The following is a 24,377-nucleotide window of genomic DNA, read 5'->3' on the forward strand; positions in this document are numbered from 1 at the left end:
GGGTGGCTTACTACTCCCTGCTTTGGAAGTGGGAGCTCCCCACTGCTTAGATCTGTGTGTAGCCTAAGACTGTAGCATAGGTGGTCTGCTGTTCCTGGGTTTGGACTGAGAAGACCTGGAAGGGACTGGAAAGGGCCAGGTCTTTGAAGGCCAATACCTACTGAATCTGGGAGGCTGTACTTGTAGGAAATCTTTAACAGTTTGCATAGATTTAGCTTTTTCCTCCATCTTTTTGAGGACCTTCTGCTTTGTTGCCAAAAAGGAGGTCTTGGTTTAAGGGAGCATCCAGTAATTTAGCTTAAACATGATCTGACATGTTTTGTTCCTCAAGCCAAGCATGCCTTCTAAGTACAGACACAGTGACAGCAGCCCTGCAAGATGCTTCTAAAGCGTCAAAACCACATTGCAAAGTATGTTTACCAACTTGTTCTGCAGAATGCATTAAATCTTGCAATTCTTTGTGTTCAGCACAGTCAGGAATCAACATCATTTTCTGTTTAACTAGTCCCATAATATGCTGCTGATACTTTAACATATGAAACTGGCAATTTAAAGTCCTAATGGCCAAAGTAGCAGAAGTGTATACCTTCTTACCCCATCTCTCTAAGGCTCTAGAACCTCTATCAGAAGGGGTAAGATTTTTGGCAGCAGTAGCCTTAATGCCTTTTGATCCTTGGGAAATGGTCTCTGGATCCACAGAAGGATTCTTGAAGATGAACTTGCGAGAGTCAGGTACTCTGTAGTACCTGTCTGGCTTACTGGGAGCTGGAGGTAAAGTGTCTTGGGTAAGGCTAGATTCCAAGAAAGCATCATCTACAATGTCCAGAACAGGAAGGATTGCTAAAGGCCTGTGTTGAGGCAGAAGTAAGAATTCCCTAAGTCTCTTTTTGGACTCAGAGTAATCCTGGCTTTCCCAGCAGAAATGCTCCCTAAGAGTATACAAGGTTTCACCTAAAGAAAAATCTTCTGGAGGGGAAGCAGATGGAATGGAATCCTCTGCATCAGAATCCTCATAAGTAGATAAGGGCAAATCCTGGTAATCAGAAGGAGCAGAAATATCAGACTCCTGATCAGAAGAATCAGAAAGAAAATCAGTTCTAGGTCTCTTAGAGGGGGAAGGATGGCTTCCCCTAATTAAGGTAATAAGGTCTTCAGCCATTCTAAGCATTTGTTTTTGAGGCACATGGGCCTGAGCCTGTGGTTTGGTCATCTGTTTTCTAGGAGTAGTGCGAGTTTTTGGCTTGAGGAATTCAGAACTTCTGGATGGAAACAATGGCGTTGGTTTAATATGAATGTCTGTAGGCCTGAATACACCCTCAGAAGCTGGTGCTTGCACAGCAGCTCCAGACCCATCCAAGGTGGAGACATCCGCAGGTTCCATAGTCGAAGAAGCATCTTGCGACATACCGGACTCCAAATGGGTCTCAGTAGAGGCCTGCAAATCTGAAGTAGCGGGTATCAGGGGCTGTGAAAGTGCCTCAATGAGTACCGGCGGACTGGCGACTACCTTAACGGAAGTGTCGGCAGTTTTGGACCTATGCGGTCTGTCTCCGTCTTTATCCTTACGTTTTTTCAGAAGATCAGTAGTCGGATGGCTTAACAAAGCCATTTCAGAGTAGGGAGTTTGAGTACAAAAGTAACTGGCTGCAAAAATAGCCCGACGACGAATAGTTTGGGCGTTGAACAAGGCACAAAACCTACAGCGAGGGACGTCGTGGTCTGGGCCTAAACAGGGGATGCAGTAAGAATGAAAATCTCTGCAAGGTATTTGCTTTCCACAGGCAAGACAATTGTTAACTTTTACTGACATCAGTTAGAGCAAGAAAAAGGATCCCCAACGGGATACTTATCTTTTTTGAAGACTTTGGGTCAGAAACCCGAAAACAAAAATTTCAGAAGACGGCTGACTTGCACTTGCGAACTGCTTCTGGTTCGGGCACCGCATGGCAAGAAAGACTGATGTAATGGCATCGGCTGCATGTTTTATACCCCTGACGACCTGATGTCATGGAAAGAAGCGACAGCATCTGATGCAGAAATCCGAAGACTCTAGTATTCAGGCCGGCTGAGGGCTATCTGCAGGCAGATAACCCAAATGTGATGACTGCAACAGTGAAACACTAGGAACATCCTCCAAACACTGGAGCCATTTCAGTTTGGATTTTTCGAGAGCAGGTCACATTTACTCAACTTGGTGGATTTTTTTTAAAAAGGTCACCAAAACAACAGATGAAGGCAAAAAGTACAGTTGTGTACACTTACCATAAATGTAGATGTTAGAGTGTATTCACTGTTGCAGTCATTACATTTGGGTAGATTCCCAAAGCTAAGATAAATTTAGATAGCATTAGGACCAGCTATAAGGCCCTGCAAGACTGCAGTGGAAAAGCCAGCTCTGGATTTAGAGAAAATTGGTAAATGGTAATGCTTGGTGAAAGTATGTACAGAACTCCAGGTAGCAGCTTCTAGGATGTCTCTGGTAGGGACACCACTGAGAAAGACTGTAGAGGTAGATGCAGCCCTGGTTGAATGGGGTCTAATCCCTTGTGGGATACGTTTTCCAGGGTGCTTATAGCAGAAATGAATGCAATGGCCTATCCATTTAGAAATGGTTTGCTTTGAAATAGCCTTCCCCTCTGTCCCTGCAGCAAATGCCACCAGCAGTTGTTCAGATTTCCTTTGAGGCTTAGTCCTGACCAAGTAAAACCTAAGTTGTCTGTGCACATCTAAGGAGTGCAGTATCCGTTCCCCTTTGTTCTGTGAATTAGAAAAGAAGGTTGGCAAATGAATGGACTGATTAAGAGCCACACTGGATACCACTTTGGGCATGAAAGAGGGATTGGTCCTGAGGGACACCCTATCCACATGAAAGATTATGAAAGGCTCCACTGCCATAAGGGCCTGTAATTCAGATACCCTTCTTGCTGAAGTGATTGCTAAAAGGAAAGCTGCTTTCCAAGAAAGGAATTTTAACTCTGCAGTTGCAGCTGTCTCAAAAGGAGGAAGAGTGAGTTTTTCCAATACAAAATTAAGGTCCCAGGCTGGAGTTGGGGCTCTCCTGGATGGTCTTAAGTTTTTGGCCCCGCTGAGGAACTGCTTGAGCAGTGGGTGAGAAAAGAGGGGTGGTTCTGTATTGTAATGAGCTGAAATGGCTGAGGCATGAATTTTGATGGAGAAAAAGGAAAGGCCCTTGTGAAGTACCTCAGTTAAGTATTGAAGAATCTGAGGTAAATTGGGCGCTGCTGTGGCCATCCCTTGAGTTTGGTTCCAGGCACAGAATCTTTTCCATTTTTCAGCATAAGATTTTCTAGTACTAGGCCTCCTTGCCTCCAAGATGACATCCAACACTTGTTTACTGAGGGGATGGTATTGGAGAGATTAGGTAATTAGTCAGGCTGCCAGGTTCAGGGTTTGAAGCTGAGGGTGCAGAATCTGTCTCTCCTGCTGAGACAGCAGGGTAGGGGTCTGAGGTAGGTGCCATGGAGCCAGCTGTGACACACTGTGCAAGAGGGGGTACCAGTGTTGGCGTGGCCAGTCTGGTGCAATCAGTATCATCCTTGGTTTGTCCTGTTTGATCTTTAGTAGTAATTTGGAGAGGAGGAAAGGCATAAACTGATAGATTTTTCCAGGTGAAGGACAGAGCATCCACTTTCCAAGCTTGTTTGTGGGGAGTCCTTGTGCAGAATTTGCCCAATTGGTAGTTCTGGGAGGAAGCAAACAGGTCTATATCTGGGATCCCCCATTTGTTGATCAACATGTTGAAAATCTTTGGTTCCAGTTTCCACTCGTGTGGGTCCATGAGATTTCTGCTTAGTTCGTCTACCAGTGTATTTAGTTTTCCTGGCAGGAATTGAGCCTGTAGATGCACTTGGTAGCTCAAGGCTGTGTTCCACAGTCTGCAGAGGGGGTAAGAATGGGTACCCCCCCTGCTTGTTTATGTACCACATAACAGTGGTGTTGTCTGTCTTTACCATTAAATGTCCTGGAAGAATGTGGTCCTTGAAGGCTGTCAGAGCATTACAGAGCAAACAGCCATAAACAAACTATACAATAGAAGGGGGAAGCTACTACATGATAGAGCAAAATCCCAAAAAGGGAAGGCATCTCTGATCAGTGTTAGCAAAAAACTACGGGCACTCATAAAATCATCAAAGGCCAGCTTCGAGAGAAAAATTGCACAAGACACTAAGGATAATCACAGGGCTTTCTTTAGTTATGTTAGGAACCTAGGCGGGAATTCCCAGATATGCTCAGAATTGGTTCAAAATGACAAAAAATACACCGAACCCAGACATTGCCAACATCCTAGCTGACAAGTTCAGTGCAAACTTCTCCCCCCCCCACCAAAAGGGCAAATATCTATCCCAGCAGAGTGCTGCCCCCCTGACATCTCAGATGCTCAGGTAAGAGCCGCCCTCTCCAAAGCAAAAAGCACAGCATCAATGGGACTAGACGGTGTCCCGGGCTGCATCCTACATGAACTCCAAGAAGAGCTAAACCCAAACATAAAACTACTGTTCAATCTCAGCCTTACCACAGGATATGTACCTAAAGAGTGGCGTACAGCAACAGTGGTCCCTCTCCACAAAGGTGGTGCCTCAACAGGATCCTGGAAACTATCGCCCCATAAGCCTGACTAGCTTGGTCTGCAAAGCTATGGAAAGGATCATCATGGACCTCATAAAAAAAGATATTGGGGACCTACAGACACTGGATCCTACCCAGTTCGGCTTTGTTAAGGGCAGATCCTGCCTCTTAAACCTGGTCGATTTCTTTGAAACAGTTATCAAGGCCATTGACGAGGGGAAGGTGGTCCACACAGCCTACCTGGACCTCGCAAAAGCCTTCGATACAATACCCCACTCGGGCATTATAGATAAGCTCACCAGCTTAAATATAAACCTCTATGTCACTAGATGGGTTGCAAACTGGCTCAAGGACAGAACCCACATGGTTAGAATTGCTGGAGCCATGTCAGACTCCAAACCAGTTACAAGTGGCATCCCACAAAGCTCAGTCCTGGGACCTCTCTTGTTCGGTATATATTTCTCGGAGGTACAGGCCAACACGGAAGGACTGTGGCTGACCAAGTTCGCAGATAACTGCAAACTGGGCGCTATAATCGACTCTCCAGCTGACACAAGCATCCTCCAAAAGGGCCTCATAGAAACAGACAACTGGTGCCAGAGCCATGGCCTCAAGCTAAACACCAAGAAGTGTATAGTCATCCCCTTTGGCAAAAACAAAGTGCCCACAAATTACCACATAGGTGGTAATCCATTAATCTGGAAGAAGTAATTGGGGACCTGGGGACCCAAGTTGATAGCAATCTCTCATTTGACAACCATGTGGCCAAAGTGGTTAGAAAAACATTTTATATAGCCCACTTAATCATGAAGGGATTCACATCTAGATCAGGGGAGGTCATCGTGCCTCTTTACTCATCCCTCATCAGGCCCATAATTGAGTACAATGCCCCTTTGGGATGGTCCTTACCAGACACCTGCAGCAACTGGAAAGACCCCAAAAGTACCTCACCAAGAGGATCAAAGGGCTCAAACAGATGCCATATGCTGCCCGGTTAAAGAAACTCCAGCTCTACTCAGTGGCATACTGCCTGTTCAGAGGCGATCTTTGCCTGACGTATAAAGCCATGTCCAACCCGGAATTAATGGACATGCTGCACCTCAGAAAATCAAAATCCCATCGAGCTACGCGCTCGAGAGACTTGAACCTCAGCAATGAAATAAATAGGAGGGACAGATTCATAACCCAGAGGCTCCCTTCACTCTGGAATAAAATCCCAGTCCAGGTTAGGCAGAGTCCCTCATTGACTCTCTTCAAGAGGAATCTTGATGAGCGGATGGGAGATAGTAGGTTTACCCCGGGTATCACTTCTGTGTCACTGTTAGACAGAGGCACAGTATACTAACCTCGAAAAAGGGCATAGCAAAATTAATTTAAAATGGGTGGCAAAAGCCAAACACACTCTGGCTAGGCTTATAAATGCCCTAGGGCAGATAGCCTAGTATGAACCTATGAACCTATGTACAGCTAACATTTCTTTTTGATTGATATGCAGGTGCATTTGACTTGGGTTCCATTTGCCCTGAATGCACTTCCCTGCCAGGTGAGCCCCCCATGCACAGTCTGATGGGGTTTGGGCAGCAGGGGTAGAGTGACTGGTAGTCGCTTGTTTTGGTGGCAGGCCACTGCCCACCTAAGGAATTCTAACCGTAGGCAAGGTATGATAGGAATCATTGCTTCTAGATCCTGAGAATGTTGACACCATAGGCTTTTTAGATACCATTGTAGTTTCCTCATATGCAGTCTTGCATATGGAATTAGTAGAATGCATGAGGCCATGAACCCCAAGGCTTGCAGTATTTGTCTTGCAGATAGCAGGGTTTTTGTGGTCATTAGTTTGAAGTAAGTTGTCAAATGAATTTGTTTCTCTGGCATGAGGAAAGCCATCTGGGAAGTTGTGTTCAAGATTGCTCCCAGGAATATAACTTGACAGGGTACCAGATGTGATTTATTTTCGTTTATGGTGTACCTCAGGCAAGTTAGCACCCTTTGTACAAAGGCCAGATGATGATTCAGAACTAAAGATGGCACTGGCCGATGGCCCTTTACAGACTGACATCGGACAGCAAAGGATGTCTGCTGACTGGGGATAGTGAAAGACTCTGGTATTCGGGTTGGTTGCCGGCTTCTTCATGGCAGGAAGTCCCAAAACTCAGTAATGCAACACTGACTGTGGTGAACATCTAAGGCATTAACTGCTGACTCTCATTCCTTGTGTGAAGGGTGTCTGTAGTCACCATTAATTTACTACTTTCTGGTGGAGACCATAATTTTGAAGCATATACTGGTAGGCTGTGCTGCTTACACTACATTATATCATCAGTTACACAGCCATTTAATACAATTAACAATTACAACCAAATACCTTAAAGAAACGCTTGGCAGGCTATATAGTACAGTTTTGTACCTACCATAAATGTAGATGTTCGAGTGCTAATACAGCTGCAGTAATCACAGATGGGTTTTCTGCCGTCAGGCGGGTCCTCGGTCGGCCGAATTCCAAAGTCTAGGTCCGGCGTCGGTTGTTGTCGCTTTCTTTCCTGACGTCAGTGAGGCAGGGGTATATAAGACACAGCCGACGCCATTTTCTTGAGTCTTTCTTGCCCCAGATGTCAGGTGCCCCCAGAAAGAAGGCAATACATAAATTATATTTATATACATGCAATGCAATATAATCAAAAATCAGTAGTTGCAAGCAAATATACCATAGAAGGATAACCCAATCAGGTTGTATGAGGAGGGGTTAGGCCCTAGGCCTTTAGCAAGAGGGGAAGGAGGGAGGGAAACCTGTACTGCAGCTGTATTAGCACTCGAACATCTACATTTATGGTAGGTACAAAACTGTACTATGTTCATCGTGCATACAGCTGCAGTAATCACAGATGGGTAGAATCCCAAAGCTACGCACAGGGTGGTAGGCACTAGGTGGAACTGGGTTGAGCCAGAATGCCCTGCAACACAGCAGTGGCAAAGCCTGCTCTAGTTTTGGAGTATAAAGGCAGGTGGTAGTGTTTAGTGAAGGTATACACAGAACTCCAAGTGGCTGCCTCCAAAATATCTTTGGTAGGAACTCCTCTGAGGAAGGCTGTAGAGGTAGCTGTGGCCCTGGTGGAGTGGGATCTGATGCCTGTAGGGACAGATTTTCCATGATATGAGTAACAAAACCGTATGCAGTGGCCTATCCATTTTGAAATTGTCTGTTTGGTAACTGGCTTCCCTTGAGCTCCTACAGCATAGGACACAAAAAGTTGTTCTGATTTCCTGAAAGGCTTTGTTCTGTCCAAATAATAACGTAGCTGTCTATGGATGTCTAAGGAGTGTAGCAGCCTTTCCCCTTTGTTTTGAGGATTGGGGTAAAAGGTAGGTAAGTGTATGGCTTGATTTAAAGCTACCCTGGATACCACTTTAGGCATAAATGACGGGTTGGTTCAATGGGAAACCCTGTCCTGATGGAAGATGAGAAAGGGCTGCACAGCCATGAGGGCTTGTAGTTCCGAAACCCTACGAGCTGAGGTAATGGCCAGAAGGAAAGCGGTTTTCCAGGACAAATATTGCAAATCTGTTGAGGCAGCTGGTTCAAAGGGAGGCAATGTTAATTTTTCTAGAATGTAATTAAGATCCCAGGCTGGCATTGGTTGTTTCCTTGGTGGTCTTATATTCTTAGCCCCTCTGAGGAACTGTCTTAAGAGTGGGTGAGAGAATAAGGGTGGATCAGTGTTGAATTCTGCAGAAATGGCTGAGGTATGGATTTTTATGGAGGAAAATGAAAGTCCACTGTTCAGCAGCTCAGCTAGATACTGTAATACCTGAGGCAAATTCAGTTTTCTAGGATCCTGGCCTTTTTTCTCATTCCAAGAGCAAAACCGTTTCCATTTTGTGGAGTAAGCCTTTCTAGTAGATGGCCTTCTGGCCTCCAAAATGACATCCTGCACCTCTTTGGGGAGTAGGGTCTGTTGTGGTGTTAAGGAATTTTCCATGCAGCGAGATTGAGTGTTTTCAGCTGACTGTGAAGAGTTTTGTAGCTGTGCTGAGTCAGTAGAAGAGGCATTAGAGGTAGGGACCAGGGAGGAGTATGCGTTAGGCTCCTCAGGAGTGGGTACCAGTGTTGTCTTGGCCAGTCTGGAGCAATCAGTATCATCTTCGGTCTGTCTGCTCTTGCTTTCAAGAGCACCTTGGGCAGAAGAGGCAGAGGTGGGAAAGCGTAAACTGTCCATGCTGTCCAACTGAATGAAAGGGCGTCCACTCTCCAGGCCTTTGGATGAAAGGTCCTTGAACAGAACTTTTCCAATTGATGATTCCTGTGGGAGGCGAAGAGATCTATGTCTGGCCTTCCCCACGCTTGGATTATCTTTGTAAACACTTGAGGATGCAACTTCCATTTGTGTGGGTCTGTCATATTTCTGCTTAGATTGTCTGCCAGCGTGTGTTCCAAACCTGGCAAGTACTGTGCTTGAAGTTCGATTTGCCATTCCAGAGCCAAAGTGTCATGGCTAGTCTGCACAGGGGGTTTGAATGTGTTCCTCCTTGTTTGTTTATGTACCACTTTAATGTGGTGTTGTCTGTTCTTATCAATAATTGTCCTGGATGCAGGAGGTCCTTGAAAGCTGTAATTGCATTTATCACTGCTAGCATTTCTTTTTGATTGATGTGAAGGTGCTTTTCCTTTTGGGACCATTTGCCCTGAATGCACCTGTCTGTCATGTGCGCCCCCCAGGCGTAATCTGAGGCGTCTGTCGTGATGACTTGATTTGCTTGAGGCTTGCAGAATGGGAGACCTGTGTTTGACATGCTTGGGCCCACCATAGAAATTCCTTTTGCAAACATGGAATTATTGGTATTATTGTTTCCAAACTGTGGCTGTGTTGAGACCATAGGTTTTTTAGGTACCATTGAAGTTTCCTCATATGCAACTTTGCACATGGGATTAAAAGAATGCAAGATGCCATGAAGCCCAGAGCCTGCAGGATTTTCCTTGCAGTAAGCCTGGTACAATTTGCTAGTATTTTGAAGTACTGAGTTAGCTGCCCCTGTTTTTCTGGCGTAAGATAGGCCATCTGGGTGTTTATGTCCAAGTTGGCACACAGGAAAGTTATTTTCCGAGATGGTGTTAGCCTGGATTTCTCTTTGTTGACTGTGTATCCCAGAGAATTCAGTAACCGTGTTACATAAGCCAGATGTTCCAAAGTATGTGCTTGCTGTCCGCTTGGATCAGGCAGTCGTCCAAATAAGGGTAAATTTGTATCCCTTGAAGTCTGCAGTAGGCAATTACTGATGCCAGGCATTTCGTGAATACTCTGGGCGCAGTAGATAAGCCAAAGGGCAAAGCAGAGAATTGATAGTGGATTGAACCTGCAAGAAATCTGAGGTATCTTCTGCAGCTTTGTCTGATTGGGACATGCAGGTATCCTTCTTGAGGTCCAATGTTACCAGCCAAAACTCCTTGCCCAGCATGGGAAGAAGCTGCTGTAATGTGAGCATCTTGAATTTTGGTACGAGTAAAAATGTGTTTAGGATGGATGGTCTCCAGTCGGTTCCTTTCCTTGGTACCAGAAATAGCCTGGAATAAAAACCTTGACCTTGTTCGTGAGTAGGTACCTCTTGAATAGCTTTCATGTCTATGAGCTTTGAAATTTGTAGTTGTGCCTCTGCCCTTTGATTGTGTGGCAGGTTTGGCATGCCTTTCATTTTTGGAAGTGTGTGAAAATGAAATCTGTAGCCTCTGTTTATAATGTCCAGGATCCATTTGTCTGTTGTGACAATATGCCAATTTCTTGTAAATAATGCCAGCTTTCCTCCCAAGGGTGCTGCCAGCTGAGACTTGCTTGGCATGGAAAGGAGGAAGTCATTGGGTTTGTTTCCTGTATTGTTGTGCACTGTCTTCGCCACCTCTTGGTGCTGGAGTTTGCCATTGCCTGCCTCTATATGATCCTTGTGATTGTCCTCTGCCCCTTGTGCTCCTGTATCTACCTCTTTGGGGCTTGTCCGTGGCTGGAAAGGACCAGTTTTTAGAAGGCCAATTTCTGCTAAAACGTGGTGGTTGAACCTGTAGAAAAGCTTTGACAGTTTGCATAGATTTGGCTTTTTCTTCCATTTTCCGTAGTATCTCCTCAGCATTAGTACCAAATAGCACATCCTTTTGTAAAGGAACATCTAGTAGTTTAGCTTTCACATGATCAGGCAAGATTTGTTCCCTAAGCCAGGCATGTCTACGAATGACTGATCCTGTAACACCAGCTCTACTTGAGGCCTCTAGGGCATCATAGCCACATTGTAAGGTGTGTTTACCCACTTGTTCTGCACTATGCATCATATCCTGCAACTCCTTCAAATCTGGTTTTTCAGGTTGAGACATTTTATTTCTTAATTGTGATAACAGAAACTGCTGATATTTAAGCATATGGAACTGACAATTTAAGGCCCTCATGGCTAGGGTGGCCGAGGTATATACCTTTTTTCCCCACCTTTCTAAGGATCTTGACTCTCTTTCGGAAGGTAGTGGATTCTTAGCAGTAGAGGCCTTCATTCCCTTGGGGCCTTGAGAAATGGTTTCAGGGTCAGCATTATGGCTTTTGTAAAGAAATTGGTGAGAGTTAGGAACTCTGTAGTACCTATCAGGCTTGACTGGGGCAGGAGGCAGGGAATCTGGATTAAGGCAAGCCTCCGAGTAAACATCATCAAGTATGTCCAAGACAGGAGGTATCGCCAGAGGTCTGTGTTGAGGTAACAAAAGAAATTCCCTAAGTCTTTTCTTGGAATCAGAAAAGTCTTGGCCTTCCCAATGGAAGTGTTCCCTCAAGGTGTGCAAGGTTTCCCCAAACGAAAAATCCTCTGGAGGAGATACAGAAGGAATGGACTGCTCTGCATCAGAATCTTCAAAAGGGGAGGAAGAGTGTTCCTCTACATCAGAATGTTCTGAAAAAATGGAGCCCTGATCAGAAGAGGGAGAATCTTCCTCCACTCTGGGTCTCTTGTCTGGAGGGGGCTGGGAACCCCTGATAAGAGTAATTAAATCCTCAGCCATTTTTAGCATCTGCTTTTTAGGCATGGGTGAGAGTTACTCCTCTTGGGATGCCTGGCTGATTTGGACTTAGTAAACGCCTTAATGGAAAAGGAAGATGAGGGTCTAAAGACACCATGGGTGGAAGTGGACCTGTCCACATTAGGAGGCTCAACGCTCACAGTGGTTTCGGTGGTTGTAGTCTGGGTATGGGCCGAGGTACCTGTGGTCTCGGTTACAGAAGAAGTGTCGTCGGTAGTCAGGGGCTGCATAGGCGTCTCGCTGAGAACTGGACCACGTGTAGCCGGTTTTGGCGTGGTGTCGGCGGAGACCGCGGACCTCGCGTGTCGGTCCTTGTCCTTGCGTTTTTTGGACAAAACGGTAGTCGGAGTCTCCGACGACATTTTATAATCAAAGGCTTTACCAAAAAAGTGTTGGGCGAACTCTGCCCAACGCTTAATAGTGCGTTTATTGAAAGTAGCGCAAAAGCGACAGCCCGAGACGTCGTGGTCTGGGCCTAAACAAGGTATGCAGAGGGAATGGAAATCCTTATGCGGTATTTGCTTCCCACAAGAAATACAATTGTTAACTTTTTCTGACATCGGTCTGAGGCAAGAAAAGTTTCAACGGGTACTTAGCTTTAAAGAAGACTTCGGTTTCCAATTTTTCGTAAATTCAGGAGCTGGCCGACCGGCACTTGCGAACTGCTTCTGCTTCGGGCACCGCGCGGCAAAAAAGACGGAAGAAAATGGCGTCGGCTGTGTCTTATATACCCCTGCCTCACTGACGTCAGGAAAGAAAGCGACAACAACCGACGCCGGACCTAGACTTTGGAATTCGGCCGACCGAGGACCCGCCTGACGGCAGAAAACCCATCTGTGATTACTGCAGCTGTATGCACGATGAACATCTACATACAACCCATAAGCATTACAATGGTGGCATTTTAAAATAAACTAACTTTCCTCATGTTGCAACCACTTTATAAAATATGATCTTAAGCTGGGTGTTGCAAAATAACCAGACATCTTAGATCAGATATTTAATGTTGTTACTGCAAAAAAGTTTGGCCACTAACTATTCTTCTATTTCTAATACAGGTCATGTTTCAAAATTTTTTCTTAACCATTATTTTTGTTTCACTAATATATATTTTGGGACAGCTACATATTAATATGCAATTACCCCTTCAAAAACTATATATAATAAGCTGTTTAACCTTAAATTACTCTTAATTTAAATAACACATCTGACGCATCCTATACTTACAGACTTACAACTTCTACAAGGGACAGTTCCTCATCCTACCTTAAGACTTTCTGTGCCCCACATAATTACTATGGACTACCTTACCAATATGCTGGAACCCCTTCTGAATGTGAACTGGAGTCAGTGAGACCTCACACTGGAATACAGCATTACATCCTCAGGCAAGCAAAAGGCACTATCAAGCCAAGACTGCAAACCTGGATGCTTCACTGCGTTCTCAACCAGGGGACCAGAGAACTTAACTCCTGGGCTCTCCTCATAGCAAAACGAGTGTGTGTTCTATTCCACATCAATGAAGGCTTTCACAAAAATAACGTTTTTAATACCTTACTGGATAAAAGCATACACCAATATTTTCTAATTATAATGACCATTTTATAAGTGAAACAACTGACTGGAAATACACAAAGGTGGCATTTCCTTTTTCAACCGATGGGCAATTTCCTTTTTCACTTTATGGATGTATGACAGTGTGGCAATTACCTCTTTGGGGCACTCACTACTAACATGAAGACAATTAGCTGGTGTAGTATCCTTTTTGCCTATTCTTGAACAAATTTTGTTTGTAGAAGCCACAACCAAAATAATATCTAGATAATGTATTACATTTCATTAGATTCAATTATGGAAATAAACTGTAAACTAAACAATATATTGCAGTGTACCCATTTTATTACTCCATACAATAAATAAAAATCAGTAAGTTTAAACTTAGCTATTAAACATTTCTACAATACAAACATTAAAATACTCTGCCTTAAAATTTTCCTTGACTAAATTGGAATATGTTGGGGGAAAAACACTCCTCCGATGCCATACCTTGAAGGAAGAAAAATTGCTTATTAAAACTAAAATAATTACATAATAATGCAAATTGCAAAAACTCAACCACAACGCACTCTGGGAGAATAACCCAAACACTTGTGCTGCTTAGCACTCCTGCCTACTGTAAAGTAAAACAAACTCCATTCCCCAGCACTAACATGGAGGCTTAGACAGCCTCTGGCTATAGTGCAGAACAAGAAAATAATGTACTCTCTCTTTAAAGACCCCACCTTAAGCAGGTTAAGTGTGTGTGTGTGTGTGTGTGTGTGTGTGTGTGTGTGTGTGTGTGTGTGTGTGTGTGTGTGTGTGTGTGGGGGCTACACTAAGCTAGCAGAATGACTGGTCCAGTTAGGGGATCGTGTTTGATATGATAACATGCAAGGGATCTAGGCCAAAATACACACATAACTGAACTATATCTATCCTGGATCCATGTTGCAGAGGAATGATGCCCTGATTGCAATCTTTGAATCAGGAATTCAATTAGTGGGCCTGTTAGTGAAGGAGCCAGGCAAGGAGGGGGAAGGAATTAAGGGGTCACCTATCCTCTCCAAAGCACGGGGGGGGGGGGTTGGATTGTGTGCACCTGCTGGCACCCAGGGTAGGGCAATCTCCCCGGTAGAGACTCTAGAGAACCTCTTTTGGGGGAACAGGTCTGCTTGGAAGCCATGCCTCTCACAGATGTGAAGGGCATCCTCTGTGGCCAGACCATCTCATGTTCTCTGCCTGGCGCCCTGCAGAATGTGTGCTTAATTAGGGCTGGGAAGAAAAACAATAGAAAAAGACCGCAAACTGCCTCCTGATGGCTGCCCGGATGGCAGCCTTATTAGTCAGGGTTCTCACATGGTAGGATATTAATGGTCTACTTGTCCAAAAGACAGTCAATGGGGTCTCATAAAAACCCATATTTTGAAGTACCACCATCAGAATCATTGGAATGACCAGCACATGCATTAGTGAGAGCATGTGGCTTATGCAAAAGACAAAATCCATAAAACAGGCCACTGCTACAGATAGGAAAGTCTCCTATGAACAACAGATGCATGACAGTTATAAAAATATTGCATAATCATTTTAACACACCTTTGCAAAAAGCCTAACTGCATATGCCAAAATAAGCATTTTTGGAGTTAGGCAACTACCTGCACTCCCCAGATGGGACAACACCCCAAACTTATATATACTAACACCACAGTAGCACAATAACAGTAAACAAGAAACTATCCATTAAACTGCACAGTGGTCTCTCAAAAAGCAATACAGTTCTGCTAGTTGTGCTCAGTCAGTTTCAAACAGACCAAACATTCCTTGACTGGATGTAAGGCATCCACTAAAATCTGCCTTGCCAATGTCACTAGCTGTACGATAGTTAAAGCATACCACCTTCACAAATTATCCTGTTGGAATGGTGTTCACCCCCCCCCCCCCATCAGTGATGTGCAGGAGATGCAAATATTACCCAACAGAATAGCTGAGAGCTGCAATGCCATTCAGAAGCTCATCTGTCTTGTACTGCAAAATCATCCTACCTTTTATTAACTACTTGTCAGGACTTACTCCACAAGCAGTGCTGTAGACAACTTGCACACACCCTCTCTCTATATATGCCCCAACAAGGCATGGGGAGCCATGCAAAATCAGTCCTCAAGGCAGAAAAAATGTGATGTATCAGAGTGAAAAAAATGCATCAACTGTTAAAAGTCGTGAGAAGCTGCACTGCAACGTTAAATATTCCTTGGTTTAGATATTTCTTAAATCCGCTAAGCTCCAGAAAATGAACTCTGCAATCATCTGGACATGCATACCTCTTGACTGGAATACTTCTTGCTGTGCTGTGAAACCAGTTACAGTTTTCAGTGTTGTAAATCGTTCACTACAATGGCTGGCAGAATCAAATCTTTCCGGAAGTCGTTTTTTCATTATCTGAGAGGAAACGAAAGACAAAAATTAAAATGCATGAAAAATGTTAGCAACTACATTATGAGGCAGGGAGGCAGAGAAAACACACCTACTACTGTACAACAAATTGACTGTGGTGTAAGACCCTAACCATTAAAACACAGACTTGTAAAGTTGTGTCTTAGTAAGTAGCTTACACAAACTTTCCCCAAAACTGCTGACAGCATGGAGCCACGATTCTTGGAATTGCACACCGACTTGTTAACTCATGTTTTCCCCAGGGAGCTTGGTATATAGCCTAAATATGTAATCATACCTGCCAAATACACTAGGGTTACCAACACTAGAAACCTTTAAAACAATGGCTAGTAATATAATAAACATCATGCAGGATACAGTTGACAAGCATATCTTCTGAGCTGATTTTAGTTCTTGCAGCTATATTTTCTGCCCCCTTAAAAACCAAAAGGTATAATACGGCACTTTAGCAGTGGCAAAAAATGGCAACTCAGTCCACTAACTCTGAACTTTACTGCACAAGGATCACATCAATGAAGCATACAAAAGAAGGAATAAAGTAACAAGTGTCATGTAGGCCCCAAACTATCCTACACACTCCTTATTTCTCAGCTATGACCATCACTTAGATGCCAGACCAGGACTTCAAAACGGTAGCTGAATCTTTTTTTTTCTTTCTTTTATTTTTACACACACACACATATATATATATATATATATATATATATATATATATATATATATAAAATCAGCCACGGTGGTGCAGCGGTAGCGTTGTCACCTCACAGCAAGAGGTTTTCCCGTTCGATTCTCAGCTGGAGCGCCTTCTGTGTGGAGACTGCATGTCCACCCCGCAGTTGAGTGGCGTTTGAAAGACATGCGTAGAATGGGCGTGCCTTTGTTGAAGGTTGGGCATCGTGCTGGCACCTTGGCAGCATAAAAATCTACTGCCAATCATTAGCGGACCGGAGTTCCACTTTGGCAACCCCAAACCGGGAGAAGCCGAAAGAACAACATATATACATGTGTGTGTGTGTGTGTGTATACACACACACACACACACACACACACACACACACACACAGGAGCCAGCAGGATTTTTTTTGCAAGGGGGTGCAAACCAAGAGCTCCACCACCTCCACCCACGCATCCCCCACCCCGCCCACGCAGCCATTCCAGTGTCCCATTACTTGGCTATTTCTCACCATTTGTCTTAGACACTGTTCAAATCTCTCAGTGTGCATACTGTTTTATGCTTTACTTCTACAATGATTACAGATATTTGGATTTCATTTACAACTTTTATTTCAAATTTTATAGCACAAACACTGATAAACATTTACTAAACCTAAACAAAGCAAAGCAATAGTCTTACAATGAAAACAGACTTAGCATTAAAACTTTACCTTTGAAACCCACATTCACTGAAACAGCATTGAAACCCACATTCAAAGGAAATGCATCTGGCCAGTGGCAGGGTACGTTTACCTTTGGGCTGTTTTCAAATCATAGGCTCCTTGCACACATTTTTAGAACCATGCAAAAGTTCTTTGATTCACCCTCCTGACTGTATTAATCATACTATATAATCATTGAATTATATCCCTTGTATAATACAGCACCACTTGTTAGAGTGTGTTTTAAATTTATAGTTCTGAACATTTTTCCTTTAAGCAATGAAACAAATCATATGAACCAATGACAACCTGCCCAATTCAGAACATTTCAACCATAAAGGGCCACTCAAACTTCTGTCGTACAATCCACCAATATCAATCAATATGCAGAATCTCAGCAGAAGTAAAAGTCATCTGAATAATTCCATATTAGAGAGATCTGAAACCAATGCTAGAAAACAACTTTATATTTCTTTTTCATTTACAAATTCAGTGCCTGTTACCCTTGAAGAATAAATTGCCTATGTTACATTAAAAGACCTGATAAGCTGGTATACTGCAATAGGGAATGGGTGGCAAGCTGAAAAACAGGTTCATAGATATTAGGGGTCTCATCCAAAGGAAGACATACTAAGGACTGCAGTACCATAACCCCTTAAAATACAATGTACATGCTGTAGGAATAGAACCTACAGCCCTTTGCATCAAGATGCAAGTATGTTACCTGCTGTGCTAACACTGCTTTAAAATTCTATACCACAATAATACCATTTGCTAAACAAAACAGTTGCACATTTTAAGCAGACTTCGCATGAGCAGCAGTAACCTTTGCTTCCCCCCTGAAGCTCACAATTCCTTGAAAATGCACTTGAAAATAAATTTCACCTGCTAGACCTAACTAGGGCATTTCTCTCTCTGACACACACACACACAAACCAACTTTTAGTGCAAGAAATCTGGACAAAGCCTACAATAAACAGGGACAGATTATAAATATTGCTTTCATGAACTTCTAAAATTGCTAGAATAACAGGATTTGTGTTGGTATGCATTTTTCTAAAGGATATGATGTCAAACTATTTAGCAACTTCAATCCTATTTAGGAGGAATATGGGGCAAAAATCTGGACATTCTGCAAAATGGACAGCTGAGGGGTATGCCTCCCTTAGAGACTTTGTCAAACTGTCCTCCTTTCCACATATTTTTACAATGTTTACTCATTCCAGTCTTGGCAATGTACATAAATAGATTTTGTCCAAGTTGCAACTTTAAATTCTGTGTGAATTTTTTTTTTTGACAGAAAGGTATAAGGGAATAGGCTTAAAATGGTCCATAAGGGCAGTTAGCCTAGTACTAATCTATGAACCTATGTATTTAGTTGAATCTCTCTGTACGGAAGTACTCCCTACCATGATGCTGCTTTAATAACTAGTGTGTTTGCATTCAGAAACTTTTACAGATTTTATATTGAATTTTATAGCTACATGAATTAGAAAATAACCAATTTCCTTTACAGAGCCGAAGCTAAAAAGTCCACTCCTTACCAGCACACCTTCCCCTGCAAAACATCTATATATGCATCATCACAGACACCTAGTTCAAGACCTATGACAGCACTCCTTTAATGCAGAATTTCAATACCTGCCACAAGTTCAGGCCTACCACCTTAGATGAAAGGGTGATGGTGTCTACATATTCTTAAAGAACAATTCATCTCCAGACTTGCTAGGTGAGATAATGACGTGGAATTCCTCTACATCCAACTTAGCATTAACAAAACTCCTTACTGTGTCATACCTAACTATAGGTCCCCTTCTATGCACCGCATCAGTCCATATCTCCTACCTAACTAATATGGCGTCCCTCCCAAACACCATTATTCTAGGAGACTTCAATCAACTACTCCTCCATTAACTGGGAAACTTGTATATCCTTGAGCATGTATTCCCAGACAGTTCTGGATTTCATCAATACAGGAGATCTGGATCAGTCTGTACCCAAACAAGAGTGATAAAATCCTGGACTTGATCCTTAACAATATGGGACAACTTTGATGTCCACCAACTGCCACTTCCTACCTGGTTAAACTGGACGACAAATCAATCACATTCATTAGAAGACTTGAAGCCAAAAGCATCTTCAAATACCTCTGTTTTCAGAGATTATGCTAAGGTTAATCTACTAAAACTAAGCAATGGTCTGAATTATGTGGAATCCTTTACTGTCAAATCCTATGCACATGTAAATAGCTGCATAGACACATCTATCCCCCTCGGAAGTAAATAGAAAGCCACATTTAAGAATAATTCCATTTAGTCAAACCCAAATATAAACAGGCTCTGTAATAAAATAAAAGATATTGCTTGCAAAAATAAATTTAACTCTCAAGATGCTAAAGACACTCTTGCTAAACTTAATAGGGAGCTTGTTACCCTGATCTAATCAATCAAAGCCAGATATGAGGTAAAAAATAACCAGCTAGGTGAAGGGTAACCAGAAAGCCTTCTTTAACTATGTTAGAAACCTCAGAAACAATTTGCAGCACTGCACAGAAATAATAGTAAATGATTTTAAATTCCTGGACATAGGCAATTTACTAGCAGACAAATTTAGTTCAAACTTCAAACATGTATGTGTGTATATATAGCAAAGTGGCCAGAATTCAATATTTTGTGCTGAAACGTCATAAATTTGCCCATACACCACCCAGCTAGCTACCACTTAGAAATATACTCAACAATCTGCCCTTAAAACTTCAAAAAGGGACAAACAAAACTATTGCCACTTATAACCATGAAAATTTTATTTTTAGTGGTGCATTTCTGTCAGGTATATTTTGTACTGCACACAGTTTAGTCAGGTCTAACCATTCTAAACCTTAGAACTATAAAGTTTCTGAGACAATCAGACAAAATGTAGGGATTTCACTATAAGTATGCCCATGTACACCCATGCCTCTTTATATTTTTATTAGTAAGCAAATAATCCAAAGATAAAGTACGTGTAACAATGCTAGACTATTCATTATGTTAATGCTCAAAATGGAACTATAAACATGTCCAATGAAAAGCAATCAATAGTCATCATAACCGCAGTGCACATAGCTGCAGGCATACCAAGATTAAAAACTATACATTTTTTCAGACTAAGATACCAAACCATTATAATCAGAATGCAATCGGGTTTCATCTCCCCATATTAGTGCTGGCTTCCTAACTTACAAGTATCTATATGAAACAAAAACATGGACAGCAGCCACTTCAAAAGTGGAAAAGATATGTCAGGCTAAAGACACGTAATGTTATAGTAAATATTCTTCGACATCCACTCAGCCAGCATGAGTACCCAAGTCAACACAGATAACACTGACAGTCTCTCAGAGAGCAGCCACATAGTTAAACTTTAAATCGGAAGATGCAAAATAAACACAGTAGTAAGTTATCCCCCTACACAAGCACTCATGCATCACAGCCATGTGTACATAGCAACATAGCACAGAGGAGCAGGTACTGCTGCATGTTAATACTCCGCTAACAGCCATCAGTCGTTCTAGTAATGTCAGTTCAGTAAGCTTATCAAGATGCAGTGCGTATCATCGGCTGTACCAAAACTCCATACCACACTACTACACCAAGATTGTTACTTTATTTACGCGGCTTTAAATATAACTATGCACTTCACCACATTCCCACTGCACGTTTACTCCACTATTGGTGAATTACAGATAATTTAGTTGAGGGACGTTATTTTTTTATTTGCGCAGTTGCTGCTGGTAGTAATGTGCTTGCATGTGGAGAAAAGAGGAATAAGATTACTCAAAGCTACGGCACAATCCTTCTACGTTCTGTTCCCTGTTTAAAAGTAACCTGCACATCTGTTTGCATTTCTGAACTTACTAATACAAAAATACCAGTAAAATCACAAATAAGGTGAGCACAGGTTACATATGATCTTTGGGAATAGACAGTACAACATGTATTTTTTTTTAACACTTCCTCACCTTGTAGGTTAAACACTGATGGGGTCCCCATCTAAATGTATCACACAAAGGACATACTGATAACCTTAGAGAGGTAAAGATACTTCTTTGGTAAATTTTCCCTAGTGCATGAGAAAACATCTACAAGTTGACATGGAGCCAGGTCAGTGATATAGCCTAGAGAGTGAGAGATGTGCTGTCTGTCTGCAAAAAAAGATAACTAGCAGCAGTGCAGAGACAGAGCAGATGTAAAAGCAGCAGAGACATTCACAATTGGCATCAGATACAGATCTGTGTGTCCTTAAAATGGTATAGGAATTTGAAAATGCCTGTGCACAAATAAATGTCTGCAGAGCTACTTGTTTTTAATTTATGTTTGTGATAGAGATGAGACAAGAACCATTAAATTTTCTTCCTTCATTCTGACAATAAATTATGGTTAAACCTTTTCTACACCCAAATCATTAAAATGTAAAATCTTGTCAAACAGTAGTTCAGATGTTAAAATACAATGTCTGGCAATACATAATTTGACATTGGAACACATGAAATGATAATGTTCAGCCTCTTTACAAAACCAGATATGGACACAAAGCCAAAAAGAATCAGATACAAACATCCAAACTACAGATACTGTTCTAAATGCTGCGTAACTCACTTAAAAATTACAGAATAATAGGATTCATAAAAATATATATTTTCCAGGGAATTATAAAGCAAGAAAGAGTATTTCTACCTGCATTGCTTGCTAAGTTCACTCTTCAAATTTTTGTCACAAGCTCACACATTTTTGCAATCTGTAGGGAAAGCTGAATGTTATTTAATAGTATTAAATATTATTAAGATACACTAGGAAATAAATTATGACAAAAATGCTTAAGCTATTATCATATAGACTTTAAACTGCACATTGAAGTTGTGAAGTCATAATAAAAATGAGATTACTGTCTACAAATACTGTGCTGTTGGTCTGAAGAGCTGAGAGTTAAGCCGCGAGTGTTTAGATAATGCCCGAGTTCCTGGAAGGAATAATTTTCCAAAAGGAATATACATTGGAACAGTAGCAGTAAAACAGCAATGTGACCTAGGTTCACGACAGGCATTTATGCTCCTCTCTAATGACAACAAAATGACACTTTACAGACACCGTCAAGATAACTCTAGCTACCACTTACCTCTTACCCTCTCTATCCTACATGGAACCTCTATCATGACCAACCTACAAGGTTCACTTAGTTCTAAACTTGAAAAGTGCTATAACAAAGTCTCCAGATTCACTTGCAACCAACCTTACTGCACCCATCACTGTTTAACACTAAAAGCACTTAACTGGCTTGAGCTTCCACACTATCTGTCTTATACCAATCTCACCTTAACCCATAAAATCATCCATACCCCATCCACCTGCCCAGCAATTAGACCCCCCACCCCAATACTATCTTCCAAATTGTCTCCCTTCGGTCAATAATAAACAATTGCTTACCATCTCCAAGCCACAAAGGACTACTGAGTTCATCCCCTATTACAATAGTGTAGCTAAAACTTGGAATAAAATTCCTATATCAGTCAGATCTGTCATACACCTTTATCTTTTCAAACAATTAAAAGACTCCTGTCTGCCTTGTTCCTGCTCCTCATCTGGGACATAGCTCTCTAACATCCTTCATGACCTTTCTTATACCTCCTCTTAAAGCAATAAATCACTTGACCTGCTTATCCCCTTCTAAACCTTCTTTTTATTGTACTTATTAAAGTACTATACCTACTTTTAATTAGCACAACCAAATTACTGTTCCATCACTACTTCTCTGTTAACACACAGACTTGCTTACTTCCTCTAATACCTCACTCTATTGTATTGCTTAAATTACTCCTTTCTTATACATCACTCTTCTATCTGAAAAGACTCAATACAAGTCTTGTAAATTTAATAGTTTTGAATATCAGTGCAAATTTTATTATATCAACTATTATGCTAAGTATTCACTGAAACTTCGTTATAAAATTTATTACTGTAAATATTGACTGCATTAATTATGATACCTTGGAGCTTTACTCCCTTAGCTTCTTCTGAAAAAGGGCACTTATGTCCAGTTGGACTTTCCCAGTAAACAAATGTCAATAAATAAATAAATAGAAAAATAAATGAATATAGCAAATAAAAGCAATTACCAGTCTGACGAATCAGGAGCATGCTAAATAGTGGGCAATAAAATATCAAGGAGCATAACGTGCAAACATTTCACACTAACAAATGCAGTAAACAATATAATTAGGGGTCAGAACAACAAAGACCACACACAGAATGGAGAAATATTAAATAAAACATTAGGCACAATTCTGTATGATGTTGAAGTGATTGTAGGGGATTAAACTTTAGACCTACATACTTGGAGAGTCTGCCTCTACTAAACAGAAACATGGAGATTAAGGGTGGAGCATATTCTTTAGTCTTTGCTATATTTTAAAAAGACATGCAGGCTGCTTTGTTGGTGTTTATAATGAGATTCTTCTGGCTAACCCAATCCCAGATCTTACTTGAAAATCTTTAGAAATCCTTTCTGAACTAGTGCACATGATTTCCATGATGTGAAGAGGAGCACGTCATCTGCATATTTTGTGGTATTAGACAGAATAACTTCATGTGTTAGTTCATTAATGAACAGGATTAGGGTTAATACATGGGTGCCAGGGACTTTGGTCTTGCAAGGGCTTATCTGGAACAGAACATTGCCTGAGTGCAGACTCTAAATGACCTATCAATATGACAGCTTCGCATCCAGTTCATTAATCCATCACCAAACCCCATCATCTTCAGTTTGTGTAACAGTCTAAAGTTGTCCACCAATTCAAAGCAACTCCTCATGTCAACAAAGAGGGCACCAATGCACAATCCTTGTTCCGTATTTAAGAAGACTATATACATGACCTAGCAATTTTTTGCAAAGGTATTACACATGTCCTGAAGTCAAACTACCTGTGAGGGAGGTTGTAGCTATTGGCATACTTAAGGATTTGATCATAGATGTATTTGAAATATATTATTGTTAGAGGGCAGTGATTCACAACTGATTAGAAGCCCTAAGAGGAGACTCCAGCAGGGGAACTGTTTGCCACCCCCGGGGTGGAAAAAAGGTTTAGATTAAAAGATCTCGGCCTTTCTCATATGGATGCATACTTACCTGTTACCAAAACATTAAGTACTACATAACACACTTGACAACAGCAGACTTTAGGAGTACATGTTAACAAATGTACTCATTTCATTTACAACTTTACATTAACAGAAATGACTGAATGGTCTCAATCAGCTCCTTAGCTTATTGTGTTTACAGGTGCATTGTAATCTTTTTAATCTGCAAGATTTTAGTAACACTTATCCCAATTTCTCTGAGATTGTCCTGTA

The 24,377-nt window shown here is 41.8% G+C and overlaps 1 protein-coding gene across 1 annotated transcript in view; it reads right to left on the reverse strand.

Moving 5' to 3' along the window:
• The window catches only part of BRD7 (bromodomain containing 7), a gene marked incomplete in the record, with an annotated part of 891,907 nt that overhangs the window by 98,611 nt on the left and 768,919 nt on the right, over positions 1–24,377 (reverse strand). Inside the window, 1 exon segment of the mRNA XM_044081983.1 lies at positions 15,484–15,601. Coding sequence (XP_043937918.1) covers positions 15,484–15,601 — 118 coding nt within the window.

Source organism: Protopterus annectens, chromosome 8.part1, assembly GCF_019279795.1.
Source record: "Protopterus annectens isolate FY-2018-M chromosome 8.part1, PAN1.0, whole genome shotgun sequence".
Lineage (NCBI taxonomy): Eukaryota > Metazoa > Chordata > Ceratodontiformes > Protopteridae > Protopterus > Protopterus annectens.